Source organism: Podarcis liolepis, assembly GCF_965112155.1.
Source record: "Podarcis liolepis genome assembly, chromosome: 15".
Taxonomy (NCBI): domain Eukaryota; kingdom Metazoa; phylum Chordata; class Lepidosauria; order Squamata; family Lacertidae; genus Podarcis; species Podarcis liolepis.
Window position 1 is genome coordinate 27,063,159 of NC_139566.1, and position 22,223 is coordinate 27,085,381.

The 22,223-nt window shown below is 46.4% G+C and overlaps 1 protein-coding gene across 6 annotated transcripts in view; it reads right to left on the reverse strand.

Moving 5' to 3' along the window:
- AIFM3 (AIF family member 3) overlaps window positions 1–22,223 on the reverse strand; it is a 49,803-nt gene that overhangs the window by 26,471 nt on the left and 1,109 nt on the right. For 2 of the 6 annotated variants that reach the window (XM_083478633.1, XM_083478635.1), the window contains exons 2-3: window positions 13,362–13,587; window positions 2,982–3,149 (exon numbers count right to left, since the gene is read on the reverse strand). In XM_083478633.1, coding sequence (XP_083334759.1) covers window positions 2,982–3,149; window positions 13,362–13,392 — 199 coding nt within the window. In that variant the 5' untranslated portion in view covers window positions 13,393–13,587. The remainder of the gene's footprint in view (window positions 1–2,981; window positions 3,150–13,361; window positions 13,588–22,223) is intronic. The other 4 variants (XM_083478636.1, XM_083478634.1, XM_083478637.1 and 1 more) reach the window with 2 other exon arrangements.

The following is a 22,223-nucleotide window of genomic DNA, read 5'->3' on the forward strand; positions in this document are numbered from 1 at the left end:
CCCTTACTTTTTAGGAGGGGAAAGTGTGTCTTATAGAGCGAAAAATACGGTGTGTGTGTATATATATATATGGTGATCTTATTGAATGTTCGCCTTTTTTGTCATTTAATGATCACATAAGCTTTATACCAAATTACTACAGCTAAATAAGTTTAACTGCCTGTGCAAATGGGATTACAATATCTTTTTTATTTAATCGTTTTTATTTGATTTTCCAAATATAAATTTATAACAAAACCAAATACATTTCCATATAAAGAGCTTTCTCTGAATCTCGAGACCTCCTGCCACCCCCTCCATGGGTCCTAATGTCAATGTTTCCAACTGCACATTATATCATGGTCTATATTTTATATCTGTCCATATCAATATCAATTAGCGCCAATGAATTGGAGAAAATTATTCCCCAGAATTAGCCTGGGCACAAAAGCTTTTCAACGCAGAACAGTGCAGTAATTCTTTTTGAAAGAGATTAGCAGCTCAAAATATTAAGTGTAATTGTTGCTGTTTTAATTGTTATTATTGTTGCTTGTTTGTTTTTCCTGTAAAGCCCTTTAGAGTTTTTTTAATGATATTAAGCAGTATTGGGTTTGTTTGTTTGTTTTTTTAAAAAAATAAACAATAAAATTACCATTTCAACTGATAATTTGCAAAGTGTCTTAACATTCACCAGTTTCAGGCCTGCTGGATCAGACCCACGGCCCGTCCAGTCTAGCCTCCTGTTTTCACAGTGGCCAAACAAAAATCCCGCAAGCAGGATCTGAGCACAACAGCACTCTTTCCTCTTGAGGTTTCCAGCAACCAACCAATTAATACATGTACCAGTGGGAAATGTGCATTAAAAATGAGTGAAAATTATCATACAAAATATGCATCATATTACTAAGGGAAATAGCTTGCAAAAATGTGCATATTTTCAGCCAAGGCTGCATACAAAAATGTGTTTATCAGGAGAAGTTTGCACTGAAATGCTGTCAAGTTTGGGAGTTGTGGTGGGAAATAAGTCACAGATTGCTGGATAAATGCCAGTAATTATGACTGGAAAAGGGAGAAATGCAGTGGAGGGGGGTGACACCCCGAGCAGGAAATTAAACTAAACCAGAGCCTGACATCACGGTCTTATAAACAAACGGGCTTCTTGAAGAGGTAGGGAGGAGGGAGAGGAAAAGAGACAGAAGGGGGGACTGATTTCAAATTGATATATACTCAGAGTCGCAAAGTGATTTCACGCTCTTTATTCAGCTCATAGTGGTGAGGAGGAATGAATGAAAGTCCCCTCAAAGTATCTGCTTTATATACATTATTTACACAATGGGCTGCACATGATTGGCTAATTCTGGAATTCTACTGTAAGCCAATCAGGTTGTGGATTCACTTATATCTGGAGCATGATTGGGTGGTTCCTGCCAACCAATCATACTGCTGCATTGTTCTAGGACCAATCAGACTGCTGCATTCTGAATCCTATTGTTCTAGGACCAATCAGACTGCTGCAATTTGGATCCTATTGTTCTAGGACCAATCAGACTGCTTCAGTTTGGATCCTATTCAACTCAGTACATAACACAAATATTGGCTCCATCTCAGAATAACCCTTGCAGTTTTCTGACATGAATTTGTGTGTGAGGGCAGAGAGAGAGAGAGAGAGAGAGAGAGAGAGAGAGAGAGAGATTCGGCTGTAAGACAAAAAATACTTAGGGAGATCCTCTGCAATTTAAGCTATTTTGAGGATGTTTGATGTTTTGCTCCAAGGGACAAGCAGAAACACACACACATAACTGGTGAGAGGGGACACACACAAAACTGAAAGGAGAAAGCCTTTGCTTATTCAGACACAACAGGTGAAATGATTCACTGCCATGGCTAGGTGCTTTTGCATAAGAACTTAAGAAGAGTTCTCATAGTGGCCAACCAGATGCCTGTTGGAACCTGCAAGCAGGATTCGAACACAGGAGCACTCTTCCCTCCCATGATTTCCAGCAACTGGGAAATGAATAGGAGTCTCCTAGCAACTCTCAGTCCATCCATGCTTTAAATGGCTCCCATGGATGCTATTAAAAAAAGTGGCAACCTTGACATTTATAACTGGGATAGCTCAGTTGGTAGAGCATGAGACTCTTAATCTCAGGGTTGTGGGTTTGAGCCCCACGTGGGGCAAAAGATTCCTGCATTGCAGGGGGTTGGACTAGATGACCCACAGGGCATAGCTGTCAACGTTTTCCTTTTTTTAAGGGAAATTCCCTTATTCCGAATAGGATTCCTCGCAAGAAAAGGGAAAAGGTGACAGCTATGCCACAGGGTCCCTTCCAACTCCACAATTCTATGAATCCAGAATTATAAAGCACTGAATTATATTATCCCTTAGATGGACTTCATATTACTTCCCCACCTCGTCAATTCACCAAACTGAATGGGATGCTGAGTTGTTTCAGACCCTTTTAAAGCAGCAACTTCCATCAATCATGTTTGTACTCCAATTTCAAAGCGTGTATCAAATTTGCCTGGGAGGGGCAAAACACCCCACTAAAACCTTATTGATTTGCATGATCATCAGTGATGGAGATATTAATCAGTGGCTGATCAGTCCACTGGGTTGATTCAATGATGGTGCCAATTTTAATGAGCAATTTCGATTAAAAACAAACCTTTTCCAAAGCTTTTTTGGTCCCGAGGTACTGGATGATAAAAAGCCATATCAATTCTAGATATTCCTTTGAACTATGAGTTGTTAAACTAAATTCTCCAGGAACTCAAACGGGCACTTCTGCTGAGGTTTTGCTGATATGAAAAATCTAGATTTAATCAAATAATTAATTGGATGAAACGCAAATTATTAATCAATGGGAGAGGGCTTTAATCACTTGCCAGCCCTAATTATTGGTATTAAGACCCTGTAATTATTTGATTAAGTGGATCCTCATTTTAATGCATTAATTATTTCCACCCAGGATTGATGTTAACAGTGCCTGACTTATAGTTACCGAGTTCATTTCGTTTACTTTTTTTAAACACTGGAACACTGACATCAGCCTTTTTCCAGTCCTCTGAAATATCCTCAGTATTCCATGATTTACTTAAAATCAGCCTCAGCGGTTCAGAGAGCTCCTCAGCCAATTCTTTTAAAACATTTGGGCGCGAGTTATCCGGTCCTGCGGATTTAAAAATGGTCAGCTTTAGTAGATTGCGGTTTCATATCCTCTGGGGCAGGAATGTTACGGAGGCGCTGCTGAAATGAGAATGCTGTTACAAAAATCGGGTGCCTGCCCCTCAGGATCTGTGTTCCTTTGGAGAATTGAGACACGGCGGAGACTGTCGCAGCTTCAGAGAGTTTATTCACCTATTTACACCTGCAATCTGCATGGAGGGAGTCCAGATCTTACAGCATGGTCCTTTCAAGAGGGGTTTGTCCCCTATAGCAGTGCAGCCAGGAGCCAGCCTTCAGCCAGCCTGCCCAAGATGGATCCCAGTCTTTCTTCTTCCTTCTTCTTCCCAGCACACCCGGCTAAGGAACTCTCCAAGGCATCTTTCCCAGTCAGCTCTGCAGCCAGCCTGCCCAAAAGATGGATCCCAGCCTCTCTCTCTGGTTCTTCTTCCCAGAACCCCTTCTACCAGACTCCCTTTTCATCACCTTAAACACCCCCATCACCTGGCAACATCTGTCTCTGCAGGCCAAAGCATAGCTGTCAACTTACAGATTTGAAAATAAGGGACCAGCAGCCTCGAAAATAAGGGATCAGCAGCCAAAATAAGGGATTTTGGCTTAGCTTATACATAAATCCACCACAGATGGAGCCATGCTGCTTTGGCTGCGACTGACTGTGTTTTGCAGGGGGGTTGGACTAGATGATCCTAAGGGTCTACAACTCTGACCAAAGAAGAGGGGTAGACAAAACTGATGAACGACGTCCAGATGGCAAAGCTTACAGGCAGAATTAGAAACCAGGAAGGGGACCTCTTTAATAAAGAATGGGGAAAGTTTATAATTTATTTGAAAAGCTATTGTCAAACGTTACATACATTGGTAGGATTGACAGAAAACGTGTAGTAAAAATTTGAACTATGGATGGACAAATGATTTATAAAAATAGAGTTATGAAAGGGATGCAGAGAGGGAAATCACTACATTAAGATGCTGCACTGCTTGGAGGGTATGCTAAGCAGCACGTTGGGGCTGCTGTCGTCCTGGCACGAGGAGTTCCATCGGCCCTTCCCCGCCCGAGAGAGAGGGAGGGAGGGAGACTGTCGCCCACGCCGCCTGCGAGCCCAGCATGAGGCGGTTGCGGTGCCGCGGTGGCCCTGAAGTGCCGCCCTTCTGCATCCCTCCCCATCTCCTCCTCTTCCTCCTCCCTCAGGCCGCCTCCTCAGCTGCCACCGCCGCTGCCGCCTTCAGCTTCCCCTGGCAACGCGGCGGAAGTCTCACAAGAGAGGGGCTGCCCGTCCGCCCGCCCACCGCCACCCTGAGGGGGAAAACAGAGACGCGGCAGCTCGTGACAGCACATGCTCTCTCGCGGCGGAGGACCCTGAGCCGCTGCTTCCCTCCCGAGCTGGGCAAGCATGAAACCCGGGAAATTTAAGGGACATCATCAATAAGGGACAGCAGTGGGACACGGCGCTGGGATAAGGGAGTTTCCCGCCAAATAAGGGACGGTTGACAGCTAAGGGCCAAAGGAGTGTCAGCTTGGGCTCCTGGCTGTAGGTACCCAGGGCCATGGGTGCCCTGCAGCATGCATGGCCCTGGCACCAAAATTTGTGGGTGCCCGGCCCCTTCATGGGGAATTTTGTGGGCGCTACCACACCCAGGCCCCCAGAAAGTTAGCACCTATGTCCTTTCAGATGGCCCATCAACACCTTTTGTTGGGTTAACAGAATTACACACCACTTCATGGTAAAGGGGGGCTATCGGGTTGTTGTTTTTATTTTTATTATGTATTTTGTGGTTTTATATCTTGATTTTATTATGTGAACCGCCCTGAGACCTCTGGGTATAGGGCAGTAATAATTAACAATAATAATAATAATCCTCAAGTGATTTTTGAAAAACAGTAACATTATCACTAAGAAAAATTAACAACATTAATTTAAAACTTTCATAAAGTAAGTAATACAATATTTTAGGTAATGATATAACAAGGATAGGAAATGGAGCGAAATGTAAAGATGCAAATTTCAAATTTTGTAAACCATCAGACGGGAGGGAGGAAAGCCGTTAGGCTCAGTTGAGCCAAAGAGATAAAATAAGAGGATATGATGTTACGTAATGTGGTTATATGTAAAACCAATAAAAAATTATTTTAAAAATAAAATAAAACTTTCATAAAGTTTTTAAAAAGCAGTAGACTCAAAGCAGATTAAGACTCGCATCAACTTTCTAAACATGTAGGTAGACTTGTCTAAGTGAAATTGCTTTTTAGCAGGAACCAAAAAGAGTACATCAAAAACACCTGCCTGATATCAATAAGCAGAGAGTTCCAAAGTTCAACACTAAAAGATCGAGTTCTTACAAATGCGGAACAAGTATAATTCCAAAGGCCCTGATTTCTATAAGGAAAGGTAAAGGGATCCCTGACCATTAGGTCCAGTCGTGACCGACTCTGGAGTTGCGGTGCTCATCTTGCTTTATTGGCCGAGGGAGCCAGCGTACAGCTTCCGGGTCATGTGGCCAGCATGACTAAGCCGCTTCTGGCGAAACCAGAGCAGCGCACGGAAACGCCATTTACTTTCCCACCGGAGCGGTACCTATTTATCTACTTGCACTTTTATGTGCTTTCGAACTGCTAGGTTGGCAGGAGCAGGGACCGAGCAACGGGAGCTCACCCCGTCGCAGGGATTTGAACCGCCAACCTTATGATCGGCAAGCCCTAGACTCTGTGGTTTAACCCACAGCGCCACCCACGTCTCTACAAGGAAGCAAATGAATCATACGGTGATGGAACAAAAGAACTCTGCTGGATCAGACTCTGTGCCCTTGAATCCAAATTTCCTCACCCCGGGCTGTAAAGTTATGGTGTTCCCCCTTCTAAACAAACAAATAAATCACTGCCTTGACTTTCCACCTTGCATTTCTATTTCTCCATTTCAGATGTAACCAGGTTGGCAGACAGATAAAACATTAACAGCTAAGAATACAAGAGGTGTGAAAGGGTGCTGCACTTAAGTCTAAAGTAAACTTTAGACACCGTGGAGATCTGGGGGAGTGTCTTGACTTCAATCTTTGTTTTTCCGATTACCAGGTAAGTAAAGTACACGCTGACCCAGGTTCCCTCCTGAAGATTATCTGAGGACAATCAATAAGAAAAGGTCTGCAGTTCTCAGTTGCCCAGCTGTGTAAAGGTAAAGGTAAAGGTAAAGGGACCCCTAACTATTAGGTCTAGTCATGGCCGACTCTGGGGTTGCAGCGCTCATCTCACTTTATTGGCTGAGGGAGCTGGCGTACAGCTTCCGGGTCATGTGGCCAGCATGACTAAGCCGCTTCTGGCGAACCAGAGCAGCACACGGAAACGCCGTTTATCTTCCTGCTGGAGCGGTACCTACTTATCTACTTGCACTTTGACATGCTTTCGAACTGCTAGGTTGGCAGAAGCAGGGACCGAGCAACAGGAACTTACCCCGTCGTGGGGATTCGAACTGCTAAGCTTTTGATCAGCAAGTCCCAGGCTCTGTGGTTTAACCCACAGCGCCACCTGTGTCCCTGCGTTGAGTAGGGTACTTCAGTGCTTATCTCTTTCGCTAGCAATGTGAACTGGTGATTCAGCACACCTTCTCTTGGAAAGGGGCTTTGTATATATATTGTGATGCACCCCTCCTTTGAATAAGCCTTTTAAAAAAAGAAAAAGCAGGAATATTTCACACCATTTGCTAAGACACACATTCGAGTTGCAGGTACAAGTTCCCACAATCCTCCTCACCAGCCCCGAACGTGTGTCCCATTGACTGTGTGAAGGGGCCTGACCGCAGTCTGCTGCAAGGGAGTTGGGTGGAGCAATTTGAGGTGCAGGGATACAGGACACCTCTTTTGTAATAATAACCATAATAATAATTAATTATCTATGCCCCGCCCATCTGGCTGGGTTTCCCCAGCCACTCTGGGTGGGTCCCAACAGAATATTAAGAACACGATAAAACATCAAACATTAAAAACTTCCCTATACAGGGCTGCCTGCAGATGTCTTCTAAAAATCAGACAGTTGTTTATTTCCTTGACATCTGATGGGAGGGCGTTCCACAGGGCAGGCGCCACCACCAAGAAGGCCCTCTGCCTGGTTCCCTGTAACCTCACTTCTCGCAGGGAGGGAACCGCCAGAAGGCCCTTGGAGCTAGACCTCAGTGTCTGGGAACAATGATGGGAATGGAGACGCTCCTTTAGGTATGCTGGGCCAAGGCCTTAGGACTGGGAGCAGAGGGGCCACATTGCTCTCAGTAGGGTAGCCATTTATGCATCCCCACCCCTTTAAAAAGAGGCTGGAGGAGCACACCAATTTGTACAAAATCTGCATGTATGGGTAAGATGGGAATCATAGAATTGGAGCTTTGGAAGGGACCCGCAAAGGTAATATCCAGTCCAATCCCCTGCAATGCTGGTTTATGCATTGCAGGGCTGAGTGAGCCCTGGCTCCAGTTAAATCCCGTGAGGCCTCAAAGAAGCCAGCCGATGGGCCAATAAGCAAAAAAAGAAATACAGTCACATGCCATGGATTAAACACTTGCCAGCTGTGTACCCATAGCCAATGTTTTCCCCTAGTAACTCCAAAGAGGGCTTAACCTCTCAGAACAGAGTCCAAGGACAACTCTGCCCTGCCAATCGGATTGAAGAAAAGTTAAAGAACATGGTTTGGGTAAACCTCTTACTTCTTAGAAATTTATTCTCCGGCGTCAAGAGCAGGACTGTAGCAGCACCTGATGGGGGAAACTCCCCCACCCCCACCCCACAGGCTTAAGTGCCATAATGCTCTTACCCCACCTTAAGGAAAGTGATCTAAAATGGAAGTAGAAATACGAGTTTTTAAAAAAATAAATAAATGTCAAAGCAATTCAAGGGAAAGTTAAAGGCAGTGATTCTTTAGAATAGGCCTCATCAGAACTTTATAGGTGGGAATTTGGATTCATGAGCACAGAGTCCATGTCAGCTGTAATCTCTTGACGTTAAAGTTGTGATGCAAGCGTTTTTTATTACCCTCAAAGCAGGCCCAACTGCAAAGCAACAGAAGAAGCAAAGCAAAAGGCCGCAGAGAATTGTAGAATTGGAAGGGACGCCAAGGGTCATCTAGTCCAACCCCCCTGCAAGGCAGGAAGCACGGCTGAAGAATCCCTGAGCATAGCTGTCAACCTTTCCCTTTTTTTGTGGGAAATTCCCTTATTCCAGCGCCGTTTCCCGCTGCTTCCCACTGCTATCCCGGATTGTTAGATATCCCGTGGACTGTCCCCGGGGCCGGTGAGGCTGCTGATCCCTTATTTTTGAGGCTGCTGATCCCTTATTTTCAAATCTGAAAGTTGACAGCTATGTCCCTGAGAAAGGCCCGTCCAACATCTGCTGCACTGTCAAATAGCTCTTACCGTCAGACAGTTCTTCCTAATGTTTAGTCGGAATCTCCCAATCCATTGGTTTGGGTCTGCCTCTCTGGAGCAGCAGAAAACAAGCTTTCCCTATCTTCCATAAGAGAGCCATTTAGATATCTGAAGATAGCTCTCATATCATCTCTCAGTCTTCTCTTCTCCAGGCTAAACAGACCCAACTCCCTCAACTGTTTGGTTTGGTTTCCAGGCCCTTGATCATCTTGGTTGCCCTCCTCTGCACACATCCCTACTTGTCAAGATCCTTCTTAAATTGTGGCAGACTCCAGCTGGGAGAAGAGAGCAGGACTGTTATGTACTGAAGTTCTCACCCTGGGCCAGCAGGGGGATACTGTAGATAGTTATGCAAATAAGGGATCGAAAGTGACGTCCAGTGATTGGATAGTTTTAGAAAATTGTTACAGTTACGTTGTACTGGAGCTGTATATAAGCAGGCTGGCTGAACCCTTCAGTTCAGTTCTGTTCTGGCCTGTGAATAAACAAGAGCTGTTTGAAGAATCGCTGTGTCGTCTGATATGTTCACCCACAACTTAACAGGCTGCATCCAGCGTTTCTGAAATCTGGCTGATATCACCCCTCCACTAACCCCTACGAGGTGGTCTCTGTCTGTCTGTCTGTCTGTCTGTCTGTCTGTCTTTCTGTCTGTCTCATAAGAAGAGCTTGCTGGGTCAGAATAATGACCCACCTAGTCCAGCATCCTGTCCTCCCAGTTGCCACTCATATGCCACAAGCAGGCCCTGAACACTTTTCCCTCCTGTAGTTTCCAGCAACCGGATTACTGAAAGCCATCATGGCCTGTAGCTATCAAAAGCCCTCTTCTCCATGAACTTGCCTAGTCCTCTTTTAAAGCTAAGTTGCCTTGATGTGATGAGGAATGGCACGTTCAGAATGCATTAAGGACAGGAACACCCAAAACGCAAGGCAACCTCGATGCTGGAGTCACACCTGCGACGTCCGGTGGCCTTTGCATTTCTGCAGAGCGCCACTGGAGCTAAGAAAATATGGAGATAAATAAGTAACGACGGCCAAGATGAATAAGTAACGGCACCGGCCTTGCCAACTCGATTCCAGGCAGCTAAGGCTGCAACCTTACACGCAAGGCTCGTTTACCAAGAGCTCTCCCTGCAGCACACAATTCCTTCCCACGCAAGGCCACATCTCCTAGGTGTTGGGGGGAAATGCAGCAACCTTGAGACGGGGGGTGGGGGACAGCACAGGCAGCGTGCTGCAGTGGTTAGAGGTTTGGGCTAGGACTCAGCCATGTGAAGAATTGCAGAGTTGGAAGGGACCCTCAAAGGTCATCAATTCCAACCCAGGAATCACAGCTGAAGAATCCCTCACAGAAGGCTGTCCGAACCCTGTTTTAAAACCTCCAGAGAGTTCTGAGGGAGTCCATTCCACTGTTGGATGGTTGGGGGCAGCTGCCATCTCTCAACCTAGCCTACCTCGCAGGGTTGTTGGGGAGATAAATTGAGGAGGTGGACAACCTTGAATACCGCTTTGAGATCCTTGGAGGAATGGCAGGATGAAAATATAATAAAATATAATTTTACGTGTGTGTGTGTGTGTGTGTGTGTGTGTATAGGAGATATATATATATATATATATATATATATGGACCCCTGACCGTTAAGTCCAGTCGTGGATGACTCTGAGGTTGCGACGCTCATCTCGCTTTACTAGCCGAGGGAGCCGGCATTTGTCCACAAACAGCTGCTGGGTCATATGGCCAGCATGACTAAGCTGCTTTTGGCGAACCAGAGCAGCGCACGGAAATGCCGTTTACATTCCTGCCAGAGCAGTACCTATTTATCTACTTGCACTTTGACGTGCTTTCGAACTGCTAGGTTGGCCGGAGCAAGGACCGAGCAACAGGAGCTCACCCTGTCACAGGGATTTGAAATGCCGACCTTCTGATCGGCAAGCCCTAGGCTCTGTGGTTTAGAGTCTAGACCACAGCGCCACCCGCGTCCCATATATATATATATATATATATATATATATATATATATGCAGGTTTTGGTGTCTTCGGGTGTCTTCCCGTGTAAGAGTTGGGGTGTCTAGGCGACGTTTCGACGAGGTCTCACTCGTCATCTTCAGGCTGGTGCTTTCGGCTTCTTGTTACTGGAACAGAGCCGAAAGCACCAGCCTGAAGATGACGAGTGAGACCTCGTCGAAACGTCGCCTAGACACCCCAACTCTTACACGGGAAGACACCCGAAGACACCAAAACCTGCATTCCTGTACCCGTGAAAATCTACGAAAGCATATATATATATATATATATATATATATATATATATATATATATATATATAAAAATAAATGAATGAAAGGGAAGTAAAGAACATTACACAGCAACACGCTTTCTCTCCTTGCCACATCATTCCTTCTAACAGGAAACTCCAGTGGCGGTGTAACAATCATTTAAGTGACAAAAGGGGGCCACTTTGAAGAAGGGAGTAGTTTCTACATACTCGGGGGAAGCCTGCAAATTAAAAAACATCTTTATTAAAAAAAGGCAAAAGCCGAAAATGGTCCAACCAGCACCTTGCAAGTCAAAGGACTTAGAGCGTTGATGTTTCTTGAGCAGGGTGGTTTTAATCCCAGCCTCACCCACCTAGCAGGGTTGGGGTGAGGATCCAATGGGGAGACAGAAAACCTGTGGTTCCTGCAAGGCAGGGGGTTGGACTAGATGACCCTCGCAGGTCCCTTCCATCTCTACAATCCTGCAATTCTATGTCTGTGATAAAGCCACTTCCTTGTCTGGATGGAGATTTGTGTGTGCCTGTGTACAGAAATCCCTGCCTTTTGCAGAGCTGTAGCCTACAATTGCACTAAGACAGGATCCTGCCCTCTGCCCCGCCAGTTTTCACCCGTGCCCAAAACCATCTTTGTATCTTTTCCCAGCTACCGGCACCACGCGACCGCTGGGAAGTTCCCCATTAGGAAATGCAGCCCACCCCCAAACTGTGGATATTTGTAACGAAAATCCTTTTCCGGTCTGGCATGCCAGTGAGAGACTACATGAGGGCATGGGCCGGCTGACTCCATAGGGGGCATATAATTGCTGCGGGCGATGCGGGGCTAAATTAAGGAAGCTTAATTTGACGGAATCCAGAGTCAAAGCCAGCTGGGTGCTTGTTCTTGGCCATTAACAAGCGACATAAATGATTGTGGACATACCCCTTACGGCTTGAGGAATTTCAGGTCTTTGTTATTTTTTGGCACAGCTAAGGTTACTAGAGATCACAGAACTGTAGAGTCAGAAGGGATCCTGAGGGTCATCTAGTCCAACCCGCTCAAATCTCCAAACTTCTGGTTAACAGCCAGCCATTGTGATGGAGAATGTGTGTTTTAAAAAGGTTTTGTAGTGATCGGTTGACCACCGTTGGTTTGTTTATTTATTGCATTTCTATCCCACTTTTCCTCCAAGGAGTTCATGGCAGCATAAACAGTTCTCCCCCTCCTCATTTAATCCCCACAACAACCCTCGAAGTAGGTCAGAGAGGCCCTCAAAACCACCCAGTGAGTTTCATGGTTGAGTGGGGATTTGAACCCTGATCTCTCGGGTCCTAGCCTGGCACTCTAACCATTGCACCGCCACTGGTGTGATAGGAATTTTGAGGTCTTAGATATATGTTAAATGTTCTTAAGTGTACCAACCAAGCACATACATAGATCAGCACAGGAAGACCGACCTGGAACCATTTTGATTCCCAAACTGTCCCAAACTGACCAAATGTTTTCTCTGCAAGGTCAAAAGAAAATGGAAAAGCCTCCCCATTGTCTTTTCCTTCAAAAATCCTGTCTTCAGGGTATGTCTGTGTTTGAATAGGGTGTGAGCCTGTGACCTGGCCCAGGAACTAAGTATTTATGGTTACAGAAGACTGGCCAGGCTACCCAGGCAATCCAATCAAGTAACCTGCCAGACAGGAGATAAACAAGGACAGGAGAAAAACAACATCCAAATTTCTGTTTAGACCGCCTTTTTTGTGATGTAGGTATGATGTATCTGAGGGGTGGTCTTAGGTTACACCTCTTCTGTGATGCATGTATGATGTTTCTGGGGGTGGTCTTGATCTACAGGGTGGCAATTTTAAAAGTCTTTATAAGGCCTTAGGCGCCATTGTTCCTCCTCCTTTCCTGCTTGTGAGGGGAGCACCCTGTTGCAACAGTTCAATAAAGATCAAGCTTACTAGCTGCTTTGCTTCTCGATATTCTCTGGTTGGCCTCTGTTATTCTCTCCTACCAATACAGAACCTATGTAAGGACTCTATATGGGCTCTTGGATACCCCATAAGGGAAAAGGGCAATTTTTGTTTACAACACTGGCTCTTGTTTTTGCTGAGACCTCCCAAATCACTATAATTGCGCAACCTGAATTTTCTGGGATGCAATTGGATCCCACCTGGGAACAGAAAGAGCTGGAGGAACCCCAGATCCCATATTTTGCCCTTGACTATGGCAACTTCTTGGCAAAAGATTCCTTCCCTGCTGCCCAACCCCATAGTCGAGGTCCCAGTTCTTTGTTTAGCAATGCCTCCTGCTGCTTTTCCAAGCCCCAAATGTTTCATTAAAGTCACCGCTGTGCATTGTGCTCGGTTTTTTTGGAGGATTAGCCAATCGCTTTAATAATCCCTCCGCGTAGAAGCCCAGAGAATTAACATTCTCCGCAGAGTTCTCTCCGCGGAGTGGCCCTGCTGCGTGCATGACCTAGTTTAATTCCCAGTTCCGCGCAGAGAAGGAAAGGTGGAAGGGCTTGAGCAGAGGGACGATTCAGGAGAGTTCACCTGGTTTGGGTTTGGAGAAGCATCCTCCCATCGTGAGCCACGCAGAGAGAGGTCCCAGAAGAAGAAGCGGGTCAGAAAGCGGTGTCTTTGGCAGACATGGGGGCCCGAGCCAGCAAGGGGGAGATCAGGAGCCACAATTCATCCCCATCATGCTACAGGAACCTCTCCTCCAACTGGTCCCTTCGGTCTACGCCGGTCATCGCCAGGCTCGGCCTTCCCTCATGACCTGAATCAAACAAAAAGTTCTGTTTAGCGAGCGGTAAAACTAACAAGCGCACTTCTCAAAAGTTCACCTCCGTATCCCAGGTGCAGCCTGAGCAATCGTCAAATGAAGCACACACTTTTTATACCCTTTCCCTTTGCAGAGAACAAACAGAAGGGGCAATTAAAAAGAAAAAGAAAAATCTCAGCAGAAAAGTTAAACGTTCTTCAGGATTCCTGGGAACGTTAACTGCGCCTGGGGAAAACTGCAGGTCCCACGATTCCTTGGGGGAAGTCGTGTGATTTAAATGTGTGCTTTGGTGTATGGTGTGTGGGTCTGCCCTCCAGTATGTGGCTAAAAGGTAAAGGGGTAAACAGACCCCTGACCATTAGGTCCATTCGTGGCCGACTTTGGGGTTGCGGCGCTCATCTCGCTTTACTGGCCAAAGGAGCCGGCGTACAGCTTCCGGGTCATGTGGCCAGCATAACTAAGCCGCTTCTGGAGAACCAGAGCAGCGCACGGAAACACCGTTTACCTTCCCGCTGGAGCGGTAACTATTTATCTACTTGCACTTTGATGTGCTTTCGAACTGCTAGGTTGGCAGGAGCAGGGACCGAGCAACGGGAGCTCACCCCGTTGTGGGGATTCGAACCGCCGACCTTCTGATCAGCAAGTCCTAGGCTCTGTGGTTCAACCCACAGCGCCACCCGTGTCCCTTAGTGTGTGGCTAGCCTTCCCCAAAATCTGGCACCTTTCAGATGTTTTGGACTCCCAATTCCCTCTGGCCCCAGCCAGTGCAGCTATATGAAGCTGGGGCAGATGTGCACACAACCATGCTGATGGGAGATGCAGTTGAAAACATCTGGAGGGCACCAGGTTGAGGAAGACTGGTCCAGTGGCTTTCAAACCATCCCACGGAAGGAACCTTGAGGTCCCTTGGAAGTTCATCAGGAGTTCCTGGATAGGAAGAGGAAGAAGGCTGGGCAGACTCCCTCAAAACACAGCTTTCCCTTTTAACCCTTAAAGCCCGATGGTCCTGTTCCTCTTCTTCCTCCTCACCTGCCCACTCCAAGTGTGTGAGCAGCCAGAGGCGCAAGGAGAAGGAACTTCTGTCTTCACTCCCTCTGGGAAGTGGCACCACTGGCCTCCCAAACCAGGAATTGTACCAGTAAATGGAACCCCCATGTTCAGAAGCAGATGCCTCTGTATACATTGGTGATGGATGAGTAGAAAGACAGAGAAATAGTTTGTGTTCGTTGATTCAGAATTTCTAGCTAGTCCTGATCATGCATGACCATCGCTCAGAGCTGATTCATCATCATCATCCTCATCATACCCCACCCTCCCCAGCCAAGGCCGGGCTCAGGGTGGCTAACAACCAATAATAAAAACAAGTTGAATGAATGCAACTTAAAAACAAGATTAAAATACAACATTAAAACATTAAAATTAAGATTCAGACAGAATCGCTCCTCAACTGATGTTAACTGCATGGTACCTTGGATCTCAAATGCCTTGGATCCCAAACAAATTGGCTCCCAAACAATCGCAACCTGGAAGTGAGTGTTCCGGTTTTCGAACGATTTTCGGAAGCTGAACGTCCAGCGCAGCTTCCGATTGGCTGCAGGACCTTCCTGCAGCCAATCGGAAGCCATGCTTTGGTTTCCGAACGTTTTGGAAGTCAGACAGACTTCCGGAATGGATTCCGTTTGACTTCCAAGGTACGACTGTATTAGAGATGTTGGAGAGCCATCTGTCAAAATTTGCCCTTCTCCGGATTTTGCAAGAAAGACGCACAAATTTGCGAAAAGTTCTTGCAAAAATGTGTATGTTAGACCAATTTCCATATAAAAATGCATATTACTAGGAGAAACCTGCCGGTGAATTTTTATGTGGCACTTTAGATGGGCAAAATAAGAGATGGAGATAAAGTGGAATTGACAGATTCCCCTCTTCTTCATCCCTAACTGCATCCCAAGCGGTTGGGATATCTGCCTTGCAGGCTCCAGAGTGCCATGGGACAGCTGTCAGAGGAGGCGAGGCCACTGCTGGAGGACAGATATTGCCTGCACACTCAGCTCCTCCTGGCCTGCTGTTTCAGCAAATTGCAGCCTCCAGATTAGATCTGGTCAGCACAGCAGCAAGTGCTGTCAGGATAACTCTTTATCTCCTTTCCCAAGTTAGAAACAATCTCCCCGAATTAAACATTAAACAAGAGCTGCAATTGAGATGTCCAAGGTGCATCAATAAAATGCACTTCTCCGGTGCTCTGAACGGAAACAGGTGAGCCAAGATAAATGCAGGTGACATGGAGAAGAAAGCAAGAAGACTTGATAAGGACACACACACACACAGTGTGAGACAGCCTTCCCCAGCCAGGTCCCCGCCAACCCCTCCAAATGTTTTTGACTACAACTCCCATCAGACAGTAGGGCTGGGTGATGCCGGGGCTGATGGGAGTTGTAGTCCACAACATCTGAACAGATTTGCGAAGGCTGGTTTGGAGATAACTTTATCCTGAAGGAGCATCTCCATCATTCTGCCCGGACACTGAGGTCCAACGCCGAGGGCCTTCTGGCGGTTCCCTCACTGCAAGAAGCCAAGTTACAGGGAACCAGGCAGAGGGCCTTCTCGGTGGTGGCACCTGCCCTGTGGAACGCCCTCCCACCAGATGTCAAAGAGAAGAACAACTACCAGACTTTTAGAAGACATCTGAAGGCAGCCCTGTTTAGGGAAGCTTTTAATGTTTAATAAACTATTGTATTTTAATATTCTGTTGGAAGCCGCCCAAAGTGGCTGGGGAAACCCAGCCAGATGGGTGGGGTATAAATAATATTATGTTTATTATTATTATTATTATTATTATTATTATTATTATTATTATCCACCGTATAAAATCTCCTGGGTGACATGGAAGCTGTTAGGCAGCGGGTTGCATATACATATTCTGTCCGTTCCCTCCCTCTCACGCCCCCCCGCCCCCCTCCATGAAGCCCTGGGCACTGGCAAACCACACTATGCCACTGGTTGAAGTCCCCCATTGCTATAACACCTCCTTCTCTTTTGGGTGCTTCCTTGGTTTCCATCTTCGTCTCAAGATCTCCCTGAGTGTTTTGATCGGGGGGGGGCGGGGGAGGTGACAATAGCACATCCTCAGCACTAAATTACTATTGGGGCCTAGTATCACCACCCACGACGATCCTTTGTAGGGGTGCACCTCTTTGGGGATTTCAAACTTGATGGACTCAGTGTTGTCTTTGATGTACAGAGAGACACCACCTCCGGGACAGCCTTCTCTGTCCTTCTTCTAGAGTTTATCTCCAGAGATAACTGGGTACTTTCTGTCCCACCAGTTTTCTGTTACCTATCAATGCTATCTGCTAAGACCAAGCGCTCCAGTTCAGCCATTTTCCGTCAGAGGCTCTTAGCATTGGTGCATAAACACTTGGATACAGTCTCTCAGTGCCTTTGGCCTCTTACACTGTCCTGAGGCAGCCCCACCAGCCCAATGCAATTCTGGGCTGCCAATGCAATTCTGGGCTGCATCAATAGGAGTATAGCATCTAGATCAAAGGAAGTAATAGTGCCACTGTATTCTGCTCTGGTCAGACCTCACCTGGAGTACTGTGTCCAGTTCTGGGCACCACAATTCAAGAAGGACACTGACAAACTGGAACGTGTCCAGAGGAGGGCAACCAAAATGGTCAAAGGCCTGGAAACGATGCCTTATGAGGAACGGCTAAGGGAGATGGGCATGTTTAGCCTGGAGAAGAGGAGGTTAAGGGGTGATATGATAGCCATGTTCAAATATATAAAAGGATGTCACATAGAGGAGGGAGAAAGGTTGTTTTCTGCTGCTCCAGAGAAGCGGACACGGAGCAATAGATCCAAACTACAAGAAAGAAGATTCCACCTAAACATTAGGAAGAACTTCCTGACAGTAAGAGCTGTTTGACAGTGGAATTTGCTGCCAAGGAGTGTGGTGGAGTCTCCTACTTTGGAGGTCTTTAAGCAGAGGCTTGACAACCATATGTCAGGAGTGCTCTGATGGTGTTTCCTGCTTGGCAGGGGGTTGGACTCGATGGCCCTTGTGGTCTCTTCCAACTCTATGATTCTATGATTCTATGAAAAGAAGCTGCCTCATTCTCTTCCATTCTCTTGAACTGTCTGATGCTACTAGCAGCAATGGCTGTGCCCTGCCCGCACAGCTGGTAGCAGCAACGATTCTGAATACCGGTTGCCGGCAACCACAGGAGCAGAGAATTCTCTTATTATTGGGTCTTGCTTCTGGGTTTCCTTCTGGGGCATCTGGGCAGCCACTGTGAGAAGAGGACACGTTCTTGGACAATCCAGTGGCCGGATCGAGAAGGCTCTTTCTGTCTTCTTAGGTTCTGTTTACCAGCTGCTGCTGCTGTCTCACTCTCCATTTCCATTCAGGAAGCAAAATCCCATCTTTAAAGAAGCACATGCTGTCTTGGTCAGACCACACCTGGAATACTGTGTCCAATTGTGGGCACCACAATTTAGGAAGGATGTTGGCAAGCTGGAACGAGTGCAGAGGGGGGTGGCCAAGTTGATCTGGAAGCAAAGCCTTATGAGGAACAGTGGAGGGAGTTGGGTATGTTTAGCCTGGAAAAGAGGAGACTGAGAGGAGATATGATAAACATCTCCAAATATCTCAAGGACTACTACACGGAACAGGGGTGCCAACTATAGGGGGCCCTGGGGACCCAAGCAACTGAAAAATGTTTGTTGTGGGTGCTCAGCACTCACACCACAGGGCCCCCACCAGGGACGCGGACTTATAAAAAATATTGGGGGGGCCCAGGAAAGCTCATGAATAATAAATAAGCTCATGAATATGCAAATAAAGTGGCGCCGCCTCCTCGTGAGCGAATAGGGGAGAGTGTGCTGCGCCTATTAATCAGCTCCGAAGGAAATTGGGTGGAGCTTTTGCTCGGGAGGGAGGGCAGGAGGCATGCAGCCCGACCCTGTGCATTTTGGGCTGGGGGAGGGGCGGCGATGGCGCTCTGCTGGAGGGGCGCTGGAGATTATTGGGGGGCGGAGCCCCCCCAAACGAATTTTTGAGGCGGCTCGGGCCCCCTCAAGCCCCATGGAGTCGGCGCCTATGGCCCCCACGTGCCAGAAGTCACATCCAAGGTCTCATGAGACCTCAGAGATGCTTCCCGAGGCCTTGCGAAAACCTCAGAACCTGACTTCTGGTGCCACCAGAAGTCAGGTTCTGAGGCTGTGGGGCGCATGATGTCGTGACCCATAACCTGGGGCCCACGTCAGCACCCCTGACGTGGAAGATAAAGCAAGCTTGTTTTCTCCTGCTCTGGAGGGTAGGACTCGAACCAATGTCTTCAAGTTACAAGAAAGGAAATTTCGACTAAACATCAGAAAAACTTTCTGACAGAGCTGTTTGACAGTGGAACGGTCTCCCTTGGGAGTTTGTCCAGGCATAGGCAAACTCCGGCCCTCCAGATGTTTGGGACTACAATTCCCATCATCCCTGACCACTGGTCCTGTTAGCTAGGGGTGATGGGAATTGTAGTCCCAAACATCTGGAGGGCCGGAGTTTGCCTATGCCTGTTGTAGACTCTCCTTCCTTGGAGGTTTTTAAGCAGAGGTTGGGCGGCCATCTGTCATGGATGCTTTAGCTGAGATTCCTGCATTGCAGGGGGTTGGACTAGATGACCCTTGGGGTCTCTGCCAACCCTACAATTCTATGATTCTACATCAGGCACCCATTTCACACAGAGCACCCTTCCCAAAACATTGGATTTCTGTCGGAGAGGTTTTGTACTTTTTTAATATAAAAAACCCTCTATGTTTAAAAACATATTTGAAACCTTATTAGATCCCTCATCCCTCTTACTTTGACTTTGGCTTTACACATTGTCATTTTTAACGCTACTTTTCCCAATTAAGAGAAAATAAATCCTGCTTTCCTTCGTGATACCCTAACGGTGCACCTGGAGAGAATATGTCATGTGCTGAACGAAGCTGAATAATTAAAGGCTCCTCCTGTGAGCTCCAAAGCATTTGCAGACCCCAGAGGTTGTGACTGGCAAGGAGGAGTCCTCCTATGAGTCACTGGCCTGCGGAGACCACCTCCTTTCCGCTGGGATCCTCCAGAGGTGGGCAGTCCTTCAGGGCCTCTAAGCCATCTCTTTCCACACAGGGACTCAGAAGCATTCGCTGCCCTCAAGGAGGCTGCCTGATGCAGCTCAGCACGAGTTGCTGCTATTTTGAGTGGTGGCAGAGGCAATGTGGGCGCTTTGAAGTCTTGCATGGGACTGACCACCACAATTATAGCACTTGATTATTTAAATTCCTTTCTTTTTTTTGTCTCTCAAATCCTTTATTATTTTATTCACATAATATACATTTTTTTACAGCAAACAACTCCAAAATAAGCAGACAGCTCCAAAATAAAATCATATGTAACAAACCATAAGTCTCATGTTTTCATTTACACAGATCTCCTCTCCGATACTTTTACAGTAGTACCTCGGGTACTTCGTTCCAGAGGTCTGTTCTTAACCTGAAACTGTTCTTAACCTGAAGCACCACTTTAGCTAATGGGGCCTCCTGCTGCTGCCGTGCCGCCGGAGCACAATTTCTGTTCTCATCCTGAAGCAAAGTTCTTAACCTGAGGTATTATTTCTGGGTTAGCAGAGTCTGTAACCTGAAGCGTATGTAACCTGAAGTGTATGTAACCCGAGGTACCACTGTACTTAATATTTACTTGATATTACTTGATCAAGTATCAAATATCAAATATGAAGAAATATCAAGATTGTTATTTAAATTCCTATAGCACCCTTCATCCAACTATCACAGGGCAGTTTACAATGTAAAATCACAAACGTACACATAGGAGCCAACTCCTGTGGCCAAGATGCCTTTGCCCCCTCCCCAATAAAATATTTGAGGGGGCTGGGCTCCCCCAAAGTTGATGGGTATTGCCATTTAAATGGTGTTTGTGTGTGCAACACATCATGTGATTGATTATGTGGGGCAGGGCTTACCTGCCCACCAAATATTTGATTCAAGTTGGCACCCGTGCACATGCATAATAGACAAAAACAATAATCTACACACACACAGTTTAAAAGGTTTAATTAGCCTGGGAGAAGACAAATGTTTTTGCCTGGCATCTAAAGATATGTAACAAAGGCTTCCTGAGGAGAACATTCCACAAATGGGGGGCCACCACAGAAAAGGCCGTTCTCATGCTGCCACCCTCCAGACCTCTCACGGAGGAGGCACACAAAGAAGAACCTCAGAAGATGTTTTCAGGGTCCGGGTTGGTTCATAAGGGGAGAGGTGGTCCTTGAAGTATTGCAGTCCTGAGGTGTGACTTAGGAAAGTTCATATTTCAGTGCAAATTAAACTTTCTCTCAGTTTTATGTACGTTGCAAAATGGAATAATAATTAAAAACTTTACCTCCAAAAAGCAAACTAAATCTAGTTTCACCCCTATCACTAGCCAGAACATCATTTGCACATTAAAACATAAGGCTTATCCTCTGGGAATAGAAGCATATTTGAGGCTGAAGCAAGCAAAGTGGCGTTATTTGTGGAGTGGTGGGATCCACAGCAAATAAATCCATGAGTCCTTTCAATACTCAGCCAGAATCTACACACACACACACACACACACACACACTGCCCTCCTTAAAGTCTGGCACACCCAGAGGCATCATTGAGTCAAGGAAACATGCAGAAGAATGCTCAGCATCTTTCTAAAATCAGGTCATGTATTTTGGGCTGATGCATAGATGTTTAAGAATACAAGACTTTGCAATTCCTTGGAGTGGGCTTTTAAATTATTATTATTATTATTATTAACAGTAATAAGAATACAGTGGTACCTCAGGTTATATATGCTTCAGGTTACATACGCTTCAGGTTACAGACTCCGCTAACCCAGAAATAGTGCTTCAGGTTAAGAACTTTGCTTCAGGTTGAGAACAGAAATCGTTCTCCGGCGGCACGGCAGCAGCAGGAGGCCCCATTTGCTAAAGTGGTGCTTCAGGTTAAGAACAGTTTCAGGTTAAGTACGGACCTCCGGAATGAATTAAGTACTTAACCCGAGGTACCACTGTAATAATTGATGATGATGGAGGCGGGCAGGAGAAAAAGAAGACTTTTTAATTCACTTTTCCCTTCCTGACCTTTTTTTTCTGGGCAAAGGCTTTACAGAGCACCTGCTTGGCATGCAGAATGTCCCAGGTCCCATCCCCAATGGCAACTCCAGGGCGGGGTCCCTTGCCTGAAACCCTTGAGAGCCACTGCCAGACAGAGTAAACAGTGTTGAACTAGATGGACCAATGGTCTGCCTCAGTATAAGGCAGCTTCCTATTTAATTCAGCTCTTTTTAAAAACAAAATCATAAGGACTAGTATCTTGATTTGTCTTTAAGGAAAGGGCTGTAGCTCCTTGGTAGAGCATCTGCCTTGCGAGCAGAAGGAACCAGGTTCTATCCCTAGTAGCATCCCCAGGTAGGGATGCCTGAAACCCTGGAGAGCTGCTGCCAGTTAGTGCAGACAACACTGAGCTGGAAGGATCACCGCTCTCTGACTCAGTACAAAGCAGGTTCCTATGCATCTGTGCATCACGGGAAGGGCTGTAGCTCAACGGAAGAGCAT